The sequence below is a fragment of the Clarias gariepinus genome, chromosome 19 (genome assembly GCF_024256425.1).
Source record: "Clarias gariepinus isolate MV-2021 ecotype Netherlands chromosome 19, CGAR_prim_01v2, whole genome shotgun sequence".
Lineage (NCBI taxonomy): Eukaryota > Metazoa > Chordata > Actinopteri > Siluriformes > Clariidae > Clarias > Clarias gariepinus.
The window spans coordinates 4,576,441-4,594,071 of record NC_071118.1 but is presented as its reverse complement, the minus strand read 5'-3'; the positions used below and the strand labels follow the sequence as shown (position 1 = coordinate 4,594,071).

General features: G+C 37.6%; 1 protein-coding gene and 1 long non-coding RNA gene across 3 annotated transcripts in view; one reads left to right on the top strand and one right to left on the bottom strand.

The window, feature by feature from the left end:
• The first annotated feature begins 2,146 nt into the window (after window positions 1-2,146).
• Window positions 2,147-6,943, top strand: LOC128507340 (uncharacterized). Of its 2 annotated transcripts, XR_008355812.1 has the most exons (6): window positions 2,147-2,323; window positions 2,540-2,687; window positions 3,934-4,048; window positions 5,294-5,349; window positions 6,473-6,624; window positions 6,709-6,943. It is a non-coding gene; the product is annotated as an uncharacterized LOC128507340 (long non-coding RNA). The 2 variants fall into 2 exon arrangements; XR_008355811.1 differs by having other exon boundaries at window positions 6,473-6,943.
• A 4,308-nt stretch (window positions 6,944-11,251) lies between these two features.
• The window catches only part of LOC128507336 (collagen alpha-1(XXIII) chain), a 73,727-nt gene continuing 67,347 nt past the window's right edge, over window positions 11,252-17,631 (bottom strand). The window contains exons 12-29 of the mRNA XM_053478134.1: window positions 16,993-17,019; window positions 16,850-16,876; window positions 16,050-16,103; window positions 15,821-15,883; window positions 15,696-15,731; window positions 15,521-15,574; window positions 14,851-14,895; window positions 14,554-14,598; window positions 14,313-14,411; window positions 14,173-14,226; window positions 13,940-14,005; window positions 13,086-13,112; window positions 12,929-12,997; window positions 12,737-12,799; window positions 12,602-12,628; window positions 12,091-12,144; window positions 11,899-11,985; window positions 11,252-11,371 (exon numbers count right to left, since the gene is read on the bottom strand). Coding sequence (XP_053334109.1) covers window positions 11,327-11,371; window positions 11,899-11,985; window positions 12,091-12,144; window positions 12,602-12,628; window positions 12,737-12,799; window positions 12,929-12,997; window positions 13,086-13,112; window positions 13,940-14,005; window positions 14,173-14,226; window positions 14,313-14,411; window positions 14,554-14,598; window positions 14,851-14,895; window positions 15,521-15,574; window positions 15,696-15,731; window positions 15,821-15,883; window positions 16,050-16,103; window positions 16,850-16,876; window positions 16,993-17,019 — 942 coding nt within the window. The 3' untranslated portion in view covers window positions 11,252-11,326. The remainder of the gene's footprint in view (window positions 11,372-11,898; window positions 11,986-12,090; window positions 12,145-12,601; window positions 12,629-12,736; window positions 12,800-12,928; window positions 12,998-13,085; window positions 13,113-13,939; window positions 14,006-14,172; window positions 14,227-14,312; window positions 14,412-14,553; window positions 14,599-14,850; window positions 14,896-15,520; window positions 15,575-15,695; window positions 15,732-15,820; window positions 15,884-16,049; window positions 16,104-16,849; window positions 16,877-16,992; window positions 17,020-17,631) is intronic.

The following is a 17,631-nucleotide window of genomic DNA, read 5'->3' as shown; positions in this document are numbered from 1 at the left end:
AACAATCAAATTACAATGAGGTGGTTGTTTTGCACCAAGGTGAGACAGTCCTGTCTTTTGTCTTATTTGCATTTAGTTTTATTTGAGTTATTAAAGCTGTGCAAATACTGCATGATCTTGGGTTATTTTTATATGTTGTGTTGTCATTTTCTTTAAATTTATACACTCTAGATAACTAGTTATATTTTGAATTTAGTGACGATGTAAATTGTTAAAAGCGCTATACAAATAAAATTGAATTGAAAATTGAATTGAATTTTATCCATATTTGCACACACCCCCGCCGAACATTTCTATTTAAATTTCCACTTAATTTCCACACAATTTCTTTTCTTTTCTATATTTGTACAGAATCATTACTTCTCCATATTTGTACTGCTAGGTTTTCTTATATTTTTCTTATATTGTATATTTTTTCTAGATACAGTATATTATCCTTATCCTAACTAAATTTATTTTCTATTTTATTTTTTTTTTTTTCTATTCAAATTTATTTCCTGTTGTTAATCTTTTATTTTTAAGGTCATGGGCATTCATTTAAGCATTTTACTGCATATCATACTGTGTACGTGACAAATAAAATTTAAATTCTTACTTTTTTTTTCCAGAGCTGTGTATATATACTAGAGGGTAAATAATAAGTCTGTCTGTGGTTTGGAAATTTATTTGGGTGCCTAGGACGGCCTGGGTTGATGTGGGGTCTGGGAAATTGTGTCCCAGTCCGGCCCTGACTGAAGGTGACGTGTTTGAAGAGATTGGGGAAGATAGTAGGTGGATACTAAAACACTTCAGCACAAATTGGCTTCTTCATTTTTTGCCCGGAATTACGTGACAATCATTTGATTGGAGATTTTTGTTTTTTGAAAACTTTTTTTGTGTGTCATTTCACAATGAATTTTACATTTACTTCCTATATACTGTAATACACGAGGAAGGAACATGCACACACAAACGTTTGGTTTATATTAATTACCTCAAATTATCTCAACTACAGTACAAGTTACTGTATCTAGGTTTTCATCTTTATTTTCTTTTTCCACTATTAATTTTCTTTATTGTGTGTTTTAACTACTGATTTGTATATTGAATCCTTAACCCTTCTGTTCAGATTATTGTAAACCACTAACAAACAATGGTTTGGTACCTACATACAGACTAACAAACAATGGTTTGTTAGTGGTATGCATGTTTGTGTTTATAATAAAACAAAATCTATTAAATATCTTGATTTAATTTTCAATGATTCAGAGGTGGTAAATATGTGCATAAACATTTCCTTAAACAGTAGATTTTTAAACAACACACACAACTGATACACGACTGTCAATGATGAATACAAAATTGCAGTACTTGCAGTATGGTCATATTAATTGTGTTGCTTGTGATGTTATGATCTAGTTGCTACACGAAATGTGTCCACTAGATGGCAGTACAAAGAGTCCATGAAAACCTAAATGAGGCTTCATCTCACCATCAAAAAGATCCTTGCAAAGCATAACATCTAAGTTAATGATTCTGTTTTGCAAGAAATTTTGAATACTCTAGTTTAAGCTAATACACTTCTTTTTTTTCCACTACTTTCATAGAAAGGTTCGCTATCTACTGATTACAGAAGGAATTTATACTTCAAGGAACATTTTTGTGTCCTAGAACCCATAGAATATCTTTATAATCCAGGCCTTTATAATCAAGATTTTCCTTGACATTTTAAATCTTTTTAAGACGTTGTATTACAAGGATAGTAATCTAGTGGAATAGCAAAACACATAAATCAGTTTGGCATTATACACTGATAATTTTAAAGTTTGTGACCCTCTAGGCATCTCTAGAAAACTTCATAAGATAACTGCAGTATATTAAGTTGTTCTAAATTTACCAGGCAGGTTTTGATCACTTCTCACTTCAATTCAACTAGCGCTCCTGTGTAAAAGTGCAGATGCCAAGCAGTATGGTTATAAAAAGTTTCTTGAGCCATTGATAAAGGATATAAAGTGTCTAGAACAAGAGGGATTTTTTTTTAATTGTAGTTTGTCTGTATGTAGGTACCATATTTTCTGTGCGCGGAGTCTTGCAGGAAAGTTTTGTCATTAAGAAGTTTTGCTTAGGTTCGGGACCAAATTGAACCCACCTCCTGATGTTTAGCAAGACCATTTTGAAAAGATTGTTCCTTTAGAATTGTCATATAGTTTGAAAGAAATTATTTTGTCTTTGTCAACTTGCATCATATTGGTCGCTGTATGTGTTTGTGTTGCTTTGCTTTGTTGCGCTCGTGTGTAATTGTCCAGGTCGCGCGGAGGAGCTTTTGGACAAACTTGATAAACAGGTGAGTGAAGTGTCTAAAGCTATAATATGTAAAGGTTAAGGGGAAATGTGTTGTATTCACAACCACCAAACAGTTAGGTATAATAGAAATTCAAGTGGGAGTGAATACAGTAATTATATATACTCAAATATTTCAATACATTTTTGGGGGGGGGAATGGCTAAGATTTAAAAATGATTGTAAACTGAAAGCAAATTGTAACATATTTCTGATTTAGATGCAGGACCATCGCCATGGAGACGGGAGCTGAGAGCACACATCTGTGGTACGGTCCTGCAGTTTTTCTTCCCTCCAAATCATCTGTCGAAGGTCACCACACTTGTACAGCTGTTTCCAGCTGCTGACGGGCCTCCCGTTGATCATAGGTGAGTGTGAAAAAGAATATATATTATTATATATACACTCACCTAAAGGATTATTAGGAACACCTTTAGGGGTCTGGTTAGGGTCTGGTCTGAGTATTTCACAATCTGCTCAGTTACTGGGATTTTCACACACAACCATTTCTAGGGTTTACAAAGAATGGTGTGAAAAGGGAAAAACATCCAGTATGCGGCAGTGCTGTGGGCTAAAATGCCCTGTTGATGCTAGAGGTCAGAGGAGAATGGGCCGACTGATTCAAGCAGATATAAAAGCAACTTTGACTGAAATAACCACTCGTTACAACCGAGGTATGCAGCAGAGCATTTGTGAAGCCAAAACACGCACAACCTTGAGGCGGATGGGCTACAACAGCAGAAGACCCCACCGGGTACCACTCATCTCCACTACAAATAGGAAAAAGAGGCTACAATTTGCACGAGCTCACCAAAATTGGACAGCTGAAGACTGGAAAAATGTTGCCTGGTCTGATGAGTCTCGATTTCTGTTGAGACATTCAAATAATAGAGTCAGAATTTGGCGTGAACAGAATGAGAACATGGATCCATCATGCTTTGTTACCACTGTGCAGGCTGGTGGTGGTGTTATGGTGTGGTTTTCTTGGCACTCTTTAGGCCCCTTAGTGCCAATTGGGCATCGTTTAAATGCCATGAGCTACCTGAACATTGTTTCTGACCACGTCCATCCCTTTATGACCACCATGTACCCATCCTCTGATGGCTACTTCCGGCAGGATAATGCACCATGTCACAAAGCTCGAATCATTTCAACATGACAATGAGTTCACTGTACTAAAATGGCCCCCACCAGATCTCAACCCAATAGGGCATCGTTGGGATGTGGTGGATCTTCGTGCCCTGGATGTGCATCCCACAAATGTCCATCAACTGCAAGATGCTATATTATCAATATGTGCCAACATTTCTAAAGAATGCTTTCAGCACCTTGTTGAATCAATGCCACATAGAATTAAAGCAGTTTTGAAGGCAAAAGGGGGTCAAACACCGTATTAGTATGGTGTTCCTAATAATCCTTTAGGTGAGTGTATATATATAATATATATTATTATATCTGTACATCGGCTATGTTAACATGAGCAGTATTTCTTTAATCTGACTGAAGTCGTTTCTATTAGGGATTCTGACTTAAGTTACACAGACACTGATATGATCAGATGTGCGTTTACATGCTTAAAACATTTTTTCAGAATAAACCTTTTTTTGCTTGCAGGCTTCCCTTGATAACTCACCTTTATCTCAGAAGTAGCATGGTATTCATCTTTGCTGCTTTTTATAGCAAGCTGGTGTTATGGGCTCAGCGGGACTTAGAGTCTTACACAGAGGAGGTGAGTTAGAGAGCTAAACACAGACCATCAGCCTGAAGATTATACAGGAGGTGGGACAAAACGAGTTGTACACTTTAAGCCAGATGTTTACAGCTGTGTCAGAGATTCAGCTCATTGCAGATAAAGGATTTTGATTCTTCAAGGTGTCTAGTAAGTCTCCATACACAAGGGGGACTGAACTATTTACAAAAAATTGTCAATCATATGTACCAAATATTTGTTAAGACACAGAGTCATGAGTATCTTCCCTCATGATGCACATGTGTAAAACATCTAGTGTCATGTTAGGGTATAAACTATGACAGGAATCACCAATCACCTCCTGATAGCATATTATCACGGTACCGCTGTGTCGATTCTCTAGATTTATATCACTATTTTATAAAGATCCTGATTCAATATTACATTCCTCCCACGATTTTGTTACAATTTCTACAATTTTAAAGCGTTGGCATGTGGGGCTTCAAACATGTGCGATTTGAGACTGGTGTGAGTGTGTGTGTAAGGAGTTGGTTTGAGACTTATTCACTTAGAGTTTGTGGGGGGCGGGGGGGAAGGCAGATCGGAGGCCTTTAACGCTCACGATTTTTGATAACGTGACACCATAAAAATGCGTTTCCGTTGCACCTCTCAGAAGCTTCTGCGCTTGGTACAGAATCGTTTATATCCGAGGCTGATTGACTGATCATCTGTCACGGCCAATCAAACTGAAAACCAGACAAATCCGGTCCTTGGCTGATTGACCGGTTCATATCTATTATAAATGTAAAAATTGCTTTTAAAAGTCAGTGAGGAGTGAACCACCAAAAAAAAAACAACAATTTACTTAATAGATTTTTCCCCGTCTTTAACGTAAATGTAGATCATGGGTGTTGGTTATATCTCAGAGAACATGAAGTATTATTTTTATTGCAAGACTCTAAGTGATGCTGCTGGTGACGTATTACAGAAAACAAAAAACTAATTAGAGTGCTGTGCAGTAGGACTGTAACTAACGACCGAAATAGTTGGTTATTTACTCAGTAGCTCTTATTTATCTCTCAGCTTTTAAATTTAGCTTGATGATGTAAATCAAGCTATGAGAAAATAAAGACAATTTTTTAATTAACTTGATGAAATGCACTCTATAACCAAGGAAAAGTAAAGCAGCAGCAATAAAATATAACCATCGGTTAACGCTTAAAGATTGTGGATAATTTGAGTTAATCGATAACATTGATGAATCATTGCACCCCTCCTGTCCAGGTGTTTCTCTTTATGAAGTCACGGGACGTGATTGAGGCGTGAATCTGCTGTCTACGGTACAAAGAAATCTCTCACAGTTCACCTGTTTATACCATGCTGTGCGTTTTCTTAAAGAAAGTAAGTGGTTTAGTCCGTCAGTTAAGACATTCACTCAGTTGGACTCGGTCTGTCGGTCATGTATTCACTGACTCGGTTGATCAATCAGATAATGAGTCCATCGCTACGTCAGTCAATGACTCGGTTGCTCCGTCAGTAGCTGTCCTTATTTGCTCAGTCACTCAGTCTATTGTTAAATCATTTGTTCAGTCAGTTCCAAAGTCAGTTTATGGTTTCAGTCACTCAGTAAGTTATTTGCTCAGCTTCCGGGGAAGTCATTATACACGCATCGTCACCCTCTTTCTTAGTCAGTCTATCATTCAGTCACTTACAAAGTCCTTAAGTCAGTTATTCACTCAGTCAGACCCAAAGTCAGTTAGTCAGTCATTTATTTACTTAGTCATACTGTGTGTCAGTTGTCATGGACGTCAGTTGATTGCTAAGTCAATCATTTTAGTCAGTCATTTATTCACTCAATCATCATCTGTGCCTTAGTTTTTCAGACAGTTTCAAATTCAATCCGACAATTGCTTAGTCAGTCTTTCAGTCATTGTTTAACTCGGTCAGTTGCTGTCTTTACTTAGTTGCTCAGTTACTCAGTTCATTGGTAAGTCAAACATTTTGTTGCTCAGTCAGTCACTGTGTCGTTGAGTTTGTCAGTTAATATCTCCATTGCCCAGTCACTCATTTATTGTATCGTTGTTGTCGCTCTTTTGCTCTGTCAGTCAGTAGCTTAGTCAATCCACTGCTATGTCTGTCATTCAGTCAGTCAGTTGCAAAGTCAGTCACTCAGCAAATCCTTCAGTCAGGCAGTCACAGAGTCAGGTTAGTCAGTCATTTATTTATTCAGTCAGTTAGTTGCTTACTCAGTCAATCCATCACGGTCACTCATTAAATCAGTTACTGAAAAAATTTAGTAGTCACACAGTCAGGCATTCAGTTACTGCCTCAGTCACTCACTTGACCACTCACTTCATATCCCACTCACTTCATATCCCACTCACTTCATATCCCACTCACTTCAAGTCCCGAAAATTAAAAGTTACACATATCCATTCTTTGTCTTCTAATCTGTTGTGTCAGGCTGGCTGGACAGACAGGATGGACCTTCTGAAGAAGAGGAACAAGCTGAACTCGTACACTACCACAATGAGAAAAGGAAGAAGAAGAACATCTTGATGAAGCAGAGCCAGAATGTCCGGACCAAAGGCAAACGCTCCTTCTAGGAGAAACAGGTATAAGTGTCAGCTGCAGACTAAACAAGAAGCTGTGCAGGTTTTAAACTGTTTAGTCTAACTTTTATGTTTTTTTTCCCACAGATTGCTCTCAGATATGCACTTTTGAGGAAGAAAAAAAAACAAGTAGCATCTCAGGATCAGAATCTCTGTACAGATTAGTGATGGTTCGTTAATGAACGATTTGTTATTTTTGAACGAGTCTTTAATGTGACTCAAAACGAATAGTCTCAGAGTGATTTGTTAATTTTTTTGCGGAAAGCACCGCAAAACCGTAGGTTATGTACAGGAAACAGAAATGAGTAGTTACCTTTGAGTCTTTTGTCTGAATCGTTCATTCTTTTAACATGTGACTCCCTTAGATGCTACGCAGTGTAGTACATAGGAAACGGAATTGAGCGATTCTTCTTCTCATAAGACTTCTACTCCGAGTCGTTCATGTGTAATTCGTTTGTTTCCTGTGTAATTCACTGCATAGCGTCTATGGGAATCACGTGACAAAAAACAAATGATTTGGACCAGAAGATATAAGAGGTGAGCTGCTTATTCTGTTTATAGTAATATGTCCTTGGCTGTACTGTAATATTGTCATTACTGGAACTATAACCAAAATTTGTATTGGGGCTCTGTTTATTAAAAATGTAACATTTTATTTAATTTCTGGTCAAAACAACGAAATGAACTAAATGACTTTAAAAAAAAGATTGATTTATTTTGATGAACGAGATTCAAAAAACCAAGACACTAAAATTATCCAAACTTCCCATCACTAGTAGAGATCGTCATGTTTGACCTTTTAATAAATCCCTTTTCCATTAAACCTTTCTCAGGTTAAGTTTCTTTTTATTTCATCTCATCAATGTGTGTTAGACATGGTCAAATAACCTGATGGTGTAGTGATGAGTATGGAAGTATAACGGTGCCAAACTTCCACAAAGCAAAATAACGTCAGATTACATGAACTGAACAAAAATCTGTTGCAATAAAATTTGAATTAGAATTTTTCTGTTTTGCAATTTGATCTGAATGGAAAAAATCCTACAAGCATGTACAATGCTTGCTGCTGCAGTTTGTGGTGCTTGTGTATTTCAAATAAAAATGTCAAGTATTTAAAAATTCAATGCAAAAATAATTGCTCTTCAATAATATTTTAAAGTGCTAAAAATACAATCTTTATTATTTTTTTTAACCACACAAATTCAGGCTGCAAAAATTCAGGTAGCAAAAAAACTAACAAACAGGTCTTTACACCCGGGATATCACAGGAAGAGCAATGGATTGCCGATCGCAGTGTATCAAAAAGGGTCCCTTTCCTGCTCCCTGTGCAGTCTACTTCACAGAAACTACTTACGTGACATGGGATGGAAAAAAATCGAGACCACGTGACTTTTATTTCCGGCGCCAAAAATACGGAAAAGGCAAACTCCAAGTAAAAACTGAATACCATTATATTTTAGGCCAAGATAAAAGTTAAACTCAGCTACTCAGAATTCTACACAGTACTTCTCTCCATGTCTGTTGAACAACGGATGTGTAACTCTAATCCGAGTATTATTCTCAATCCCCCCAAAAATGCTTCTTCATTACATTTCAAGTCAGGTTTATTGATATTTTTTAAGAAAAACAATCAGAAAGCAACTACGTTAGTCATGAAATACCACAGCCATGTGAAAGCACATATAACAAACTTTTTTTTATTTTTTTTAGTCGTGTTCAATTCCTTCCGGTCACTAGGGGGCTCCCACATTGCAGCTACCACTACCTCTCAGTCGGTAAGACCAAAGACTATCACGTGTTTCCTCCGAACCGCGTGACGCCAGCCGACCGCATTTGAACCGCTCGCTCACGCACCTTTGGGAGCGGCGTAACACACTCGGAGAACAGGGCTATCCGCTCCTTCCGCTTGCGCCAGCTCTCAGACGCTCCTGATTGGCTAAAGAGCCATGATGTGGAAGCACTGAGTACCTCTCATCCCTTCCCTCTGAGAGAGCTCGGGCAATCATCTCTCTCTAGACCTCCCGCTGCGAGAGGTTACAGTGTAACGACTCCAATCTGCGTGTGTTTAATCACTGTGACAACTGAAACCATTTCACGCCTTGGGTGGGATATTTAATTCTGATGAACAATTAAATGTAGTGGTCAATTTTACAGCATTCTTCTCAAGACGTCCCATTACAACCACTCTCTTGCTTGGTGCGAAAATTAATGAATGTTTAACAGTAAATATAAAATACAGCAAATTACAATGATCTATAATAGAACATGTACCTGATAAAAAAACATTTAAATGTAGTGGTCAATTTCACAGCATTTTTCTCAAAATGTCCTGCAATGACAGGTGCACAATAACTATTGCAATATAATTTTTGAACAAGAAAGAAAAAGAAAAAAATACATCGTCAAAATATAAAAAGAGCACTTTTTTTTTTTTTTTTTCTTGCTTGATGAATATTAATGACCTAACCGGAAGCAATTTCCAAAGTGGCACCAGCCAATGAAAAGAGAGTGCAGGTTTATTGTTATTAAAAGGTTATACACCTAAAAATTCAAGCAAGTGGAAGCAACTTTTTCTAACCTGTTACAACAGCATCACCAATCAAATGGCGACCTCCGGATGATGGGGCGAGCACTTGACCACTGACAGGTCCCCAGTCATTGCTGTGCAGGTGTGAGTGTTACGTCACTGCTGTGCGAGCAAAGAAAAATTGCATGGACTCATGTTTTGTGGTCTGAGGGTGTACCCAGTGCTGAAACAACTTACAGAAGAGCTTAAACAGAAGTGTTTGTATATCTGCAGACAGAATTGTGTGTTGCTCTATCACTGTCTCACAGTGTGGACATGGCGATTTATTGCCCTAGCCACATCAGCAGTCCTCATGCCTCCCTGCAGCATGCCTAATGCACGTTCACGCAGATGAGCAGGGACCCTGGGCATCTTTCTTTGGGTGTTTTTCACAGTCGGTAGACAAGTCTCTTTAGTGTCCTGCGTTTTTAGAACTGTGACCTTAAATGCCTACTTTCTGTAAGCTGTTAAGGTCTTAACGACCATTCCACAGGTGCATGTTAATTAATTGATTATGGTTAATTGAACATGCATGGACAACATTGTTTAAACCCTTTACAGTGAAGATCTGTAAAGTTATTTCGATTTTACATCATTATCATTGTTGAAATATATATATATATATATATATATATATATATCACTCTGTCCAACCTTATCCTTCTGCACAAAAAATACCAAGTTATTAATAGCAGACACGGTAGAGATACATGTTATTATGTAATAACGTTATAGCCATATAAAGTTAGCTGATTATTGATACCTATAGAACATAGAACACTACTCAATACAACTGATAAGATTTTTTTGTTTAAAGTTAAAACATTTCAAGCTTTCAAACTGCAACACCTGAATCAACAGAACTCCAGGGAAAAAGGTTCCAGCTATAAATGTATCATTTATTTCTGTCAGATGTGTTCCCATGTTAATTGTACCAGAGTTATAGTTAATTGTAACTATAACTATTGCTGCAAAAATTAAATGTAATAAAATTACATTGATTACAGTTTTAATATAGAGCCTTTTAACCAAACTACAGAACAATTCATCTGCCAAGCTGAAAAATACATCCAATCTTTATAACATACACATCAGAATTGATCCAAAAAAAAAAATAATTGCAGAGGTGCTGAGAATCTTACGATACTGCATGACTGTAACTGTACACATGTATTAAAGGACAGTTGAGAATAATACATAAAACACATGCTGCATATCAGTAGGACAATCTTATCTAAACACTAAAAGACAGGTAGGATAAGAACTATACATATTATTTACACAGAACCCCAAAGAATGAGCTTTGAGAATGCCGCATAGTTCCTTAAAATCAGTAAACAGAAAGCTGAATCCCTTATCCACTTCTTCTAATCGTTTCATCTTGTAGTCCAAACCTTGACTTTATCACAGATTCATTTCCAAATTCATGTAGATGTAAAAAAAAAAAAAAAACTTGATTAATTCTTTTCTGACATTATTAGTTCTTCCTGTGAGGTCATCCAGGCCAAAGTCAACACTCCATGTAGCTGCATTTTAAGAGTTAATTCCCATGTGCTAACACTGCGCTGGTTCCCTCTGGGTAGTATACTGTAGTTTTCACGATTGTGCACCATTGCGCTCATTTCTTGCTGATAAACCTGATCATTTTAACGACCGTGATAAAAAAATGGACAAGCTGGATGTTTAAGGCTGCTTTAAAAAGGAAGTTTAAATCAGAACTTGTGTCAGGCTACACAGTCTGTTAGATGGGTCTGGGGTTATTCTGGTGTTTTTATGCAAACACGTGGTCAAGACTTGCATCAGAGTTCTCTCTCATTCCACGAGTCCGTGTGCAATCCACAGATAGACTCTCTTCATTTTAGTCCTTCGAATAAAAGCAGTAAGATAGAAAGTCCACATGGTGTTCGAAGTAGATTTTTAAAACACATCTCGGTATATTAAATAGAACATATAAAATGAAAGAGAAGATAAGAGTAAAAAAAAGAAAAGTTAGCTTTAAATATATATATCAATATGTACAGATTCCAAAGCTTCAGGTTTGTCATCACTGCGAGAGAGAGAGAGAGAGAGAGAGGGCAAAGGTTAATGCATCATTCTGAAACAAAACATCACTCTTTAAAAAAGTTCAAGTTGTAACGTTCAAACCTTATGCCAGCACCCTGGTATTGGGAGTCCATCCCGGTCCTAGGCAGAGAAATATCAAACAGATGACAAGTTACTTTCATAACCACTGTTTGGAAAATCTAGTTTGTCTTATTACAGTACTTATTTGTATGCTTGGAATATACAGTGGAACCTCGGATTGCGAGTAACCCGGTTTGCAAGTGTTCCGCATGAAATAACACATATGGTCAGTGGTTCAACATACAGTATACGTCAGTTATTTAAAACACAAAGGTTTTGCATTCGCAAAAACCATCAAGCACTAGCGTTGGCTCTCATGAAGACCATGCTAGGAAAGCAAGACCAAGACCTCTGCTGCAGAGAAGTTTATTTAGAGCTACTAATCACAATAATCAATTAACAGCGCATTTAATTGGAGTTGTTGCAAAGACTTTACAGAGTATAAGTAGCAGACACATCTCTTTAGCTTTAGCATCGTTTTACAATGTGGAAAGAAATACAAATCTGGTAAGACCACTGAAGTACAAAAGTATGACTGATCATGTACCATCTAGTTTTCACAGTGCAGGTAAAGATGCATGACCTACCACAGGACAAGGCTGATCCAGACCTGGGGGTCCCTGCTCCCCTTTCTCTCCTTTTAGACCCCTTTTTCCCAGCAAGCCTCTTTCACCCTGAAAGACATTGAAGGAAGTGTTATATAATGATACAAACTATTATACCATCACACATGATGTCATGACGTCCTGAAATAAACAGGGACAGTGTCTCTTTTTGACCTTTTCTCCCCGTTCTCCCTTATCACCCTTCTCTCCTCGAAGACCTGGGAAACCCTGTTTGGGGAGACATAAGCTCAGTAAGACCTTATCTCAATATAAACTATAATACTACATACAAGGAGTGTTTAAGTCAAACTGGGACTTTTTGGGAAATTTTTCGTGAATGAAGGCGTAAAATCATTTAATGTTTACAGAAGACTTCAAGCACTGTACGGTGATGAGACACTTGGGGGCAGTAAAACATTTGAATGATGCAAAATGGGCTCTGGTGTGAAAAAACTTTCTACCTTGATGGTATCCATGTACAATTAAATGCTGTGATAAGTGCAATAGTGTAGCAGGGGATTATATAGAGAAAGTTCTTACTCTTTTAACCATATTTTTTATTTTATTTTGCACAATCAAAAGTACTGATTGACTTAAACACACACTTTTAATAATAGCTGTATAATCCTATTTAATATTAGCTATAAAATGCTACAGTATTTGATAGTCTCCAAAGGGTACTCACATCTAAACCAGGTTCACCGTGTTTTCCCTGTTAGAACAAAATAATATCCATTTTTAAAGCAATAAGAACAACGTTTTCCAAAGTCAATACCCAAAATAAAATTTGAGTCAATTATTGCTTTTGGAAGACACTGACCTTTTCACCTTTTGCACCTGGTAGACCGACCAATCCATCTGAGCCAGAATAACCTTGAAGACCCTAAACACAGAGTATTACGGTTCACAAAAGACACTTATTTAAAGATGTCCCTATGCATTGGTTCTCTCCTGGACAGTTATCATTTATCATCTACTGTATAAACGTTGTAGTGTGAAAAACATGGCTCACCCGTGGCCCTTGTGGACCTTTTTCTCCGACATCCCCCTTTTCTCCTTTTATCGCCTCACCTGGCTCTCCCTGAGTAAAAAAATGTTTACCAATAAATCAAAAACAAATAAAAAAAAATCCTGGAAAATATTTTTTTCAACCTGCTATTTCACTGTACCTTTTGGCCAGGTATTCCATGATAGCCCTGAGAATAAAGGATATAAAATTATGGTGTTAAACAAGTTTTATACAGAAAAAGATAGAAGTGTTTAATTCACATTCTCTACAGTGTTTATATAGGTCCAGCTGAACTGAAATAAACTCAGTTTAAGTAAAAGTGTTAAATCAACACTGGGAATTTGCTAAGTGATAATTATACAGGAAGTCACCGGTTAATGGACATTCGAGTTATGAATTTCCACAGATACGAATGGACCGTGGTTCTACGAACATTCGTAGATGCAAACAAATCACGTGAGTAGCTCACATGGATTGTACAAAAAATAGACATTGCAGTGAATGTAAAGTATAAAATGTCTAAAGTCCTGTATGTTGTATGTGTGTGGGTGGGGGGTGCAGGAGAAATATGTTGGCATCACTGGTTTCAGTGAATTAGTCTGGAAGCACCATGATAGAAAACTGTCCAGCTGTCCTGAGGGTGACTAATCCTAATTTAGGAAAATTAGGAAATTCATAATTTAGGAAAGTTCACAGTCCAATACAGTGGAAAACAGCTCTGACAAAATGGCGTAGATTTAAAGGCGCAAAGACATGTCACTGTGAGAATAATTTTCTTAGGCATGGTTATAGTTTTTGGCCACATGTTGGCAATGTGGGAAACGAGACAGAGATTTAGTTAAGTGGATTGGTATGCTTTATATTGTATATTCGTGTCAAAGGCGTATAAGATTCACTTTGTCGGATTTAAGAACAATTCTGACTTACAAACATGCTCCTTGAACAGAACTCGTTTGTAATTTGGTTACTACTTGTATCTGAAAACACAAAGAAAAATCTCTGATATATATTTACCATAATTCCTTGAGGGCCAGGTGGTCCTGGAGGCCCTGGAGGGCCTGGCAATGCGATCATCTGAGCCTGAAAGAAGATTTTTGACATTGACATAACAATTAAAATGCTGCAATAGTATCTACAATAATAGCTTACATTTAGGTGAAGTAGGTGGAAGGAGGTGCACGTTTTCTAGTTTTAATTAGAAAAAAGCAAGATTATATAGTAAATGAATACTCATAAATATAACACACCAGATTGTCCTCAATTCTGGAGTCTCCCTTCTCTCCTTTCTGCCCACCAGCTCCCTGAAATAAACCAGCAATCTTTAATCAGTACAGAATCTTTTTTTTTTCATTTTCATTTTCTCTTATACACTCCACATCACACTCACCACTGGCCCAGGCTGACCGATCTCTCCCTTCTCTCCGCTCTCTCCCTTATCTCCTGTCACTCCAGGTTCTCCTCTTTCCCCCCTTTCTCCTTTAAAACCCTGTAAAAAAAAAAAGTGGTGGATGACCGGGTCAAGACACAAAGTAATTTACAAAGTCACAAGGTCTAATGTGATTAAAGTGATTAAACATATGTCGCAGATAAGATATGCTACAATACACGTTATATATGATTTACACTACCTGTCTGCCTTCAGGTCCAGGAATCCCAGGAGAGCCCATCTCTCCCTGTTTCAAAGGTCATAAAGGTGGTTAAAGCGCATTAATTGCACCGGGGTCATTTTAACGGCATGAACTAGCATGTGAAAAGATTTTCTATTATCTGACATAGTGGTGTACACATTGTATACAAATGTAGAAATAAGCATTCCTCTTGTTGTATAGTATACAAAAACTGTGATATGCAGATGTACAGTTTTCTTACTTTCATCTTTTCATACTGATTGAGGACAAAGTGCAAATCATGAGGAATATTCTCACCTTCACTCCTTGCTCTCCAGGAGGCCCAGGTGGGCCAGGTGGGCCCTGTAGGAAAAGAACGAAATATAAATTAGGTCGGAAAATCAGCTGATTTTATTTAAAGCCCTCGTGCCACTTAGCCGAATTTGCTACAGACCTCTCCCGGCGTCTCTCGATTTGAAATCGGCTCTAAAGTTGTTGTGGTCGGTACCAATTCGGTTTTAAGTGGAGTGAACCCACATCGAGCCGTTAACGATTTAAGCAAAATAAAAGGACATGGAAACAACTCTACAGCACTTTTAGACACGACCAATAAGGACATATTATTTACATAATATTGTTTCAATACGGGCTTCCTAATGTGCTTAAAAATCAATGATGAGTCGATAACGGCGCTTATGAATTAATACTAAAGCATTAACGGGTGTTAATTTTGGGAGGGGGCAGCCGAAATTTTTGAACATGCTTAAATTTTTCTCCCGACATTAGCGATGCTGATGAACATGTCAGAATTCATACGGAGCCCTAAAGAGGCTGTAAGCAGCCGTTACCGTCCTGTACCGAGCTCCAGAGGTCATGAGAAAATTGCATCGGTCTAAATTCAGAAAAAAATTCGGCTCAGTGGAATGTGAATTTAACACTACTACAAATTAACATGGTTTTAATATTATAATGACCTGAGAAATCCCACCTGCACCTGTAATCTTTCAGACAGGTCAAAGTTCTCTGAGACTCCTGGAGCACCCTTCACCCCAGCAAAGCAAGAAGAATAAGAACGATGAGAAAACATATACAGCACATTATATGATTGCGCTACAGTGAGATAAATTCATTAGATCCATTGATTGAGGACACACCCCTCTTACCTGGAGTCCTGGATCACCAGCATCCCCTTTATCCCCCTGTAAAAGGAGTTTGTTTTTCAATACGAGCTGCTCCATGCTACAAATGTTATCTGATTCACTTTATATGTTCTTTATCACAGTGGTACCTTTATGCCTGGTGGTCCATCCGCACCTCTTTTCCCTTCATTACCTGGCTCACCTTGTTCTCCCTGCAGAGTAACAATGAGATAAAAACAAAAAGGCAAAGCTTAAGCATATAATACGAAAACAAAAATTTAAAACTTGGACCTACATTTGGTACAGGCTTTGGTGAATATTATAGTCAATAAATGTTCTTTTAATTGATTCTACAGTAGGTAAGGTTTGACAGCATACCTTTAGCCCTGGAGGACCCTGAAGTCCCGTTGATCCAGGCTCTCCAACATCACCCTGTGTCAGAAATAGCAGATTTAACAACAACAATTTAACAATTGTGCCAATGTAATACAGGTAGTCCCCGACTTACGAATAAGTTCCGTTCTGGGAGCATGTTCGTAAGTCTGATTTGTTCTTAAGTGCAACAAAATGAGTCTTATAGAGTATGCCTACGACACGAATATACTGTACAATATAAAGCATACCAATCCACTTGGCCTAATCTGTCCTTTTTTCCAACGCTGCCGTCATGTGGCCAAAAATCACAATCATGCCTAAGGAAATTAATCTTCCACAAATGTAACATTGTGTCTTTGCGCCTTTAATTTTGAGTGGGGAATCCCAGGCACCATTTTTTTCCAGAGCTGTTTTCCACTGTATTGGACTGTGAACTCTGTTTTGTTGAGGATTTTCTGAAATTAGGATTATTCACCATCAGGAGAGCTTTTCAAGACAGACATTTTCTATCATCATGCTCCCGGACTAATTCGTTGAGGCCAACTCATTTCTCCCACACCCACACAGGCACACACATAAAATATACCAGACTTGAAGATACACACTGAAAATATTGTATATAATTGCAAATATTGGTATCTGGTGCACTGCAATGTCTATTTTTTGTACAATACACGAGCTACTTCTATGACTAAACCGGGAGGTAGAAAAGCGGTCTGTTCATATCTGCAGAAATTCGTAACTCGAATGTTCGTAAGTCGGGGGCTACCTGTAATTAAAATCAGTTGTAATAAATGACTTACCTTCATACCAGATGGTCCTCTTGGACCCTTTTAAAGTGGGAGGAGATCCACAGTCAAAAACAAACAATTTAATCAAAGAAAAAAGTGTTTTCATGCTATGTATTTGACGCAACACTGAAACAATCGAAACCTGAAATACCAACCTCATTCCCATCCTTCCCAGGAAGACCCTGTTAAAAAAGAGATCTGATATTAGTGCATCAATTCATTTAAAAAGTGTGATGGTGTGGTTATAAACATTATCCACTAGATGGCTCTCTTTAACAACTTCACATAAATCACATAAGTAGTACTGCACTCTGAGACTGAACTCGATCTGCATGGACACTTCACATCTTACGCAACTCATGACCAGAGCTTGAAACCACAACTCAAAAGAAAAAAAAAAAGACCATTAGGTTTGTTTTGTGCTGTGTGTTCTGTCTGTAAATAGTTAAGAGTAATTCAGTCTGTAATAGGGAACTTGTATATAAAAGAGAAACGTGTAAACAACAGAATTAAGCCTGAACGGCACTGCCTGCTTTGAAGGAAAAGGAGAAAATAATCGAATTCTACAGCTGATAGAACTAATGTTCCATAGATGAAAGCCTTCTGTAATAAATACATTATTTATGTTACCGATCTTTTTACAAGTTTAATTAATTTCCCCTCTGGCACAAAGCCAACTTCACTGGTCTGTAACTGTACATGAAGGCTATGAAAACATGTTTGAGAAAATTGAGCATTGTGAAGCAGGGTGTGTTTGCTAAAGTGTCAGTAATGTTTAGGTGGAATAACAGCAA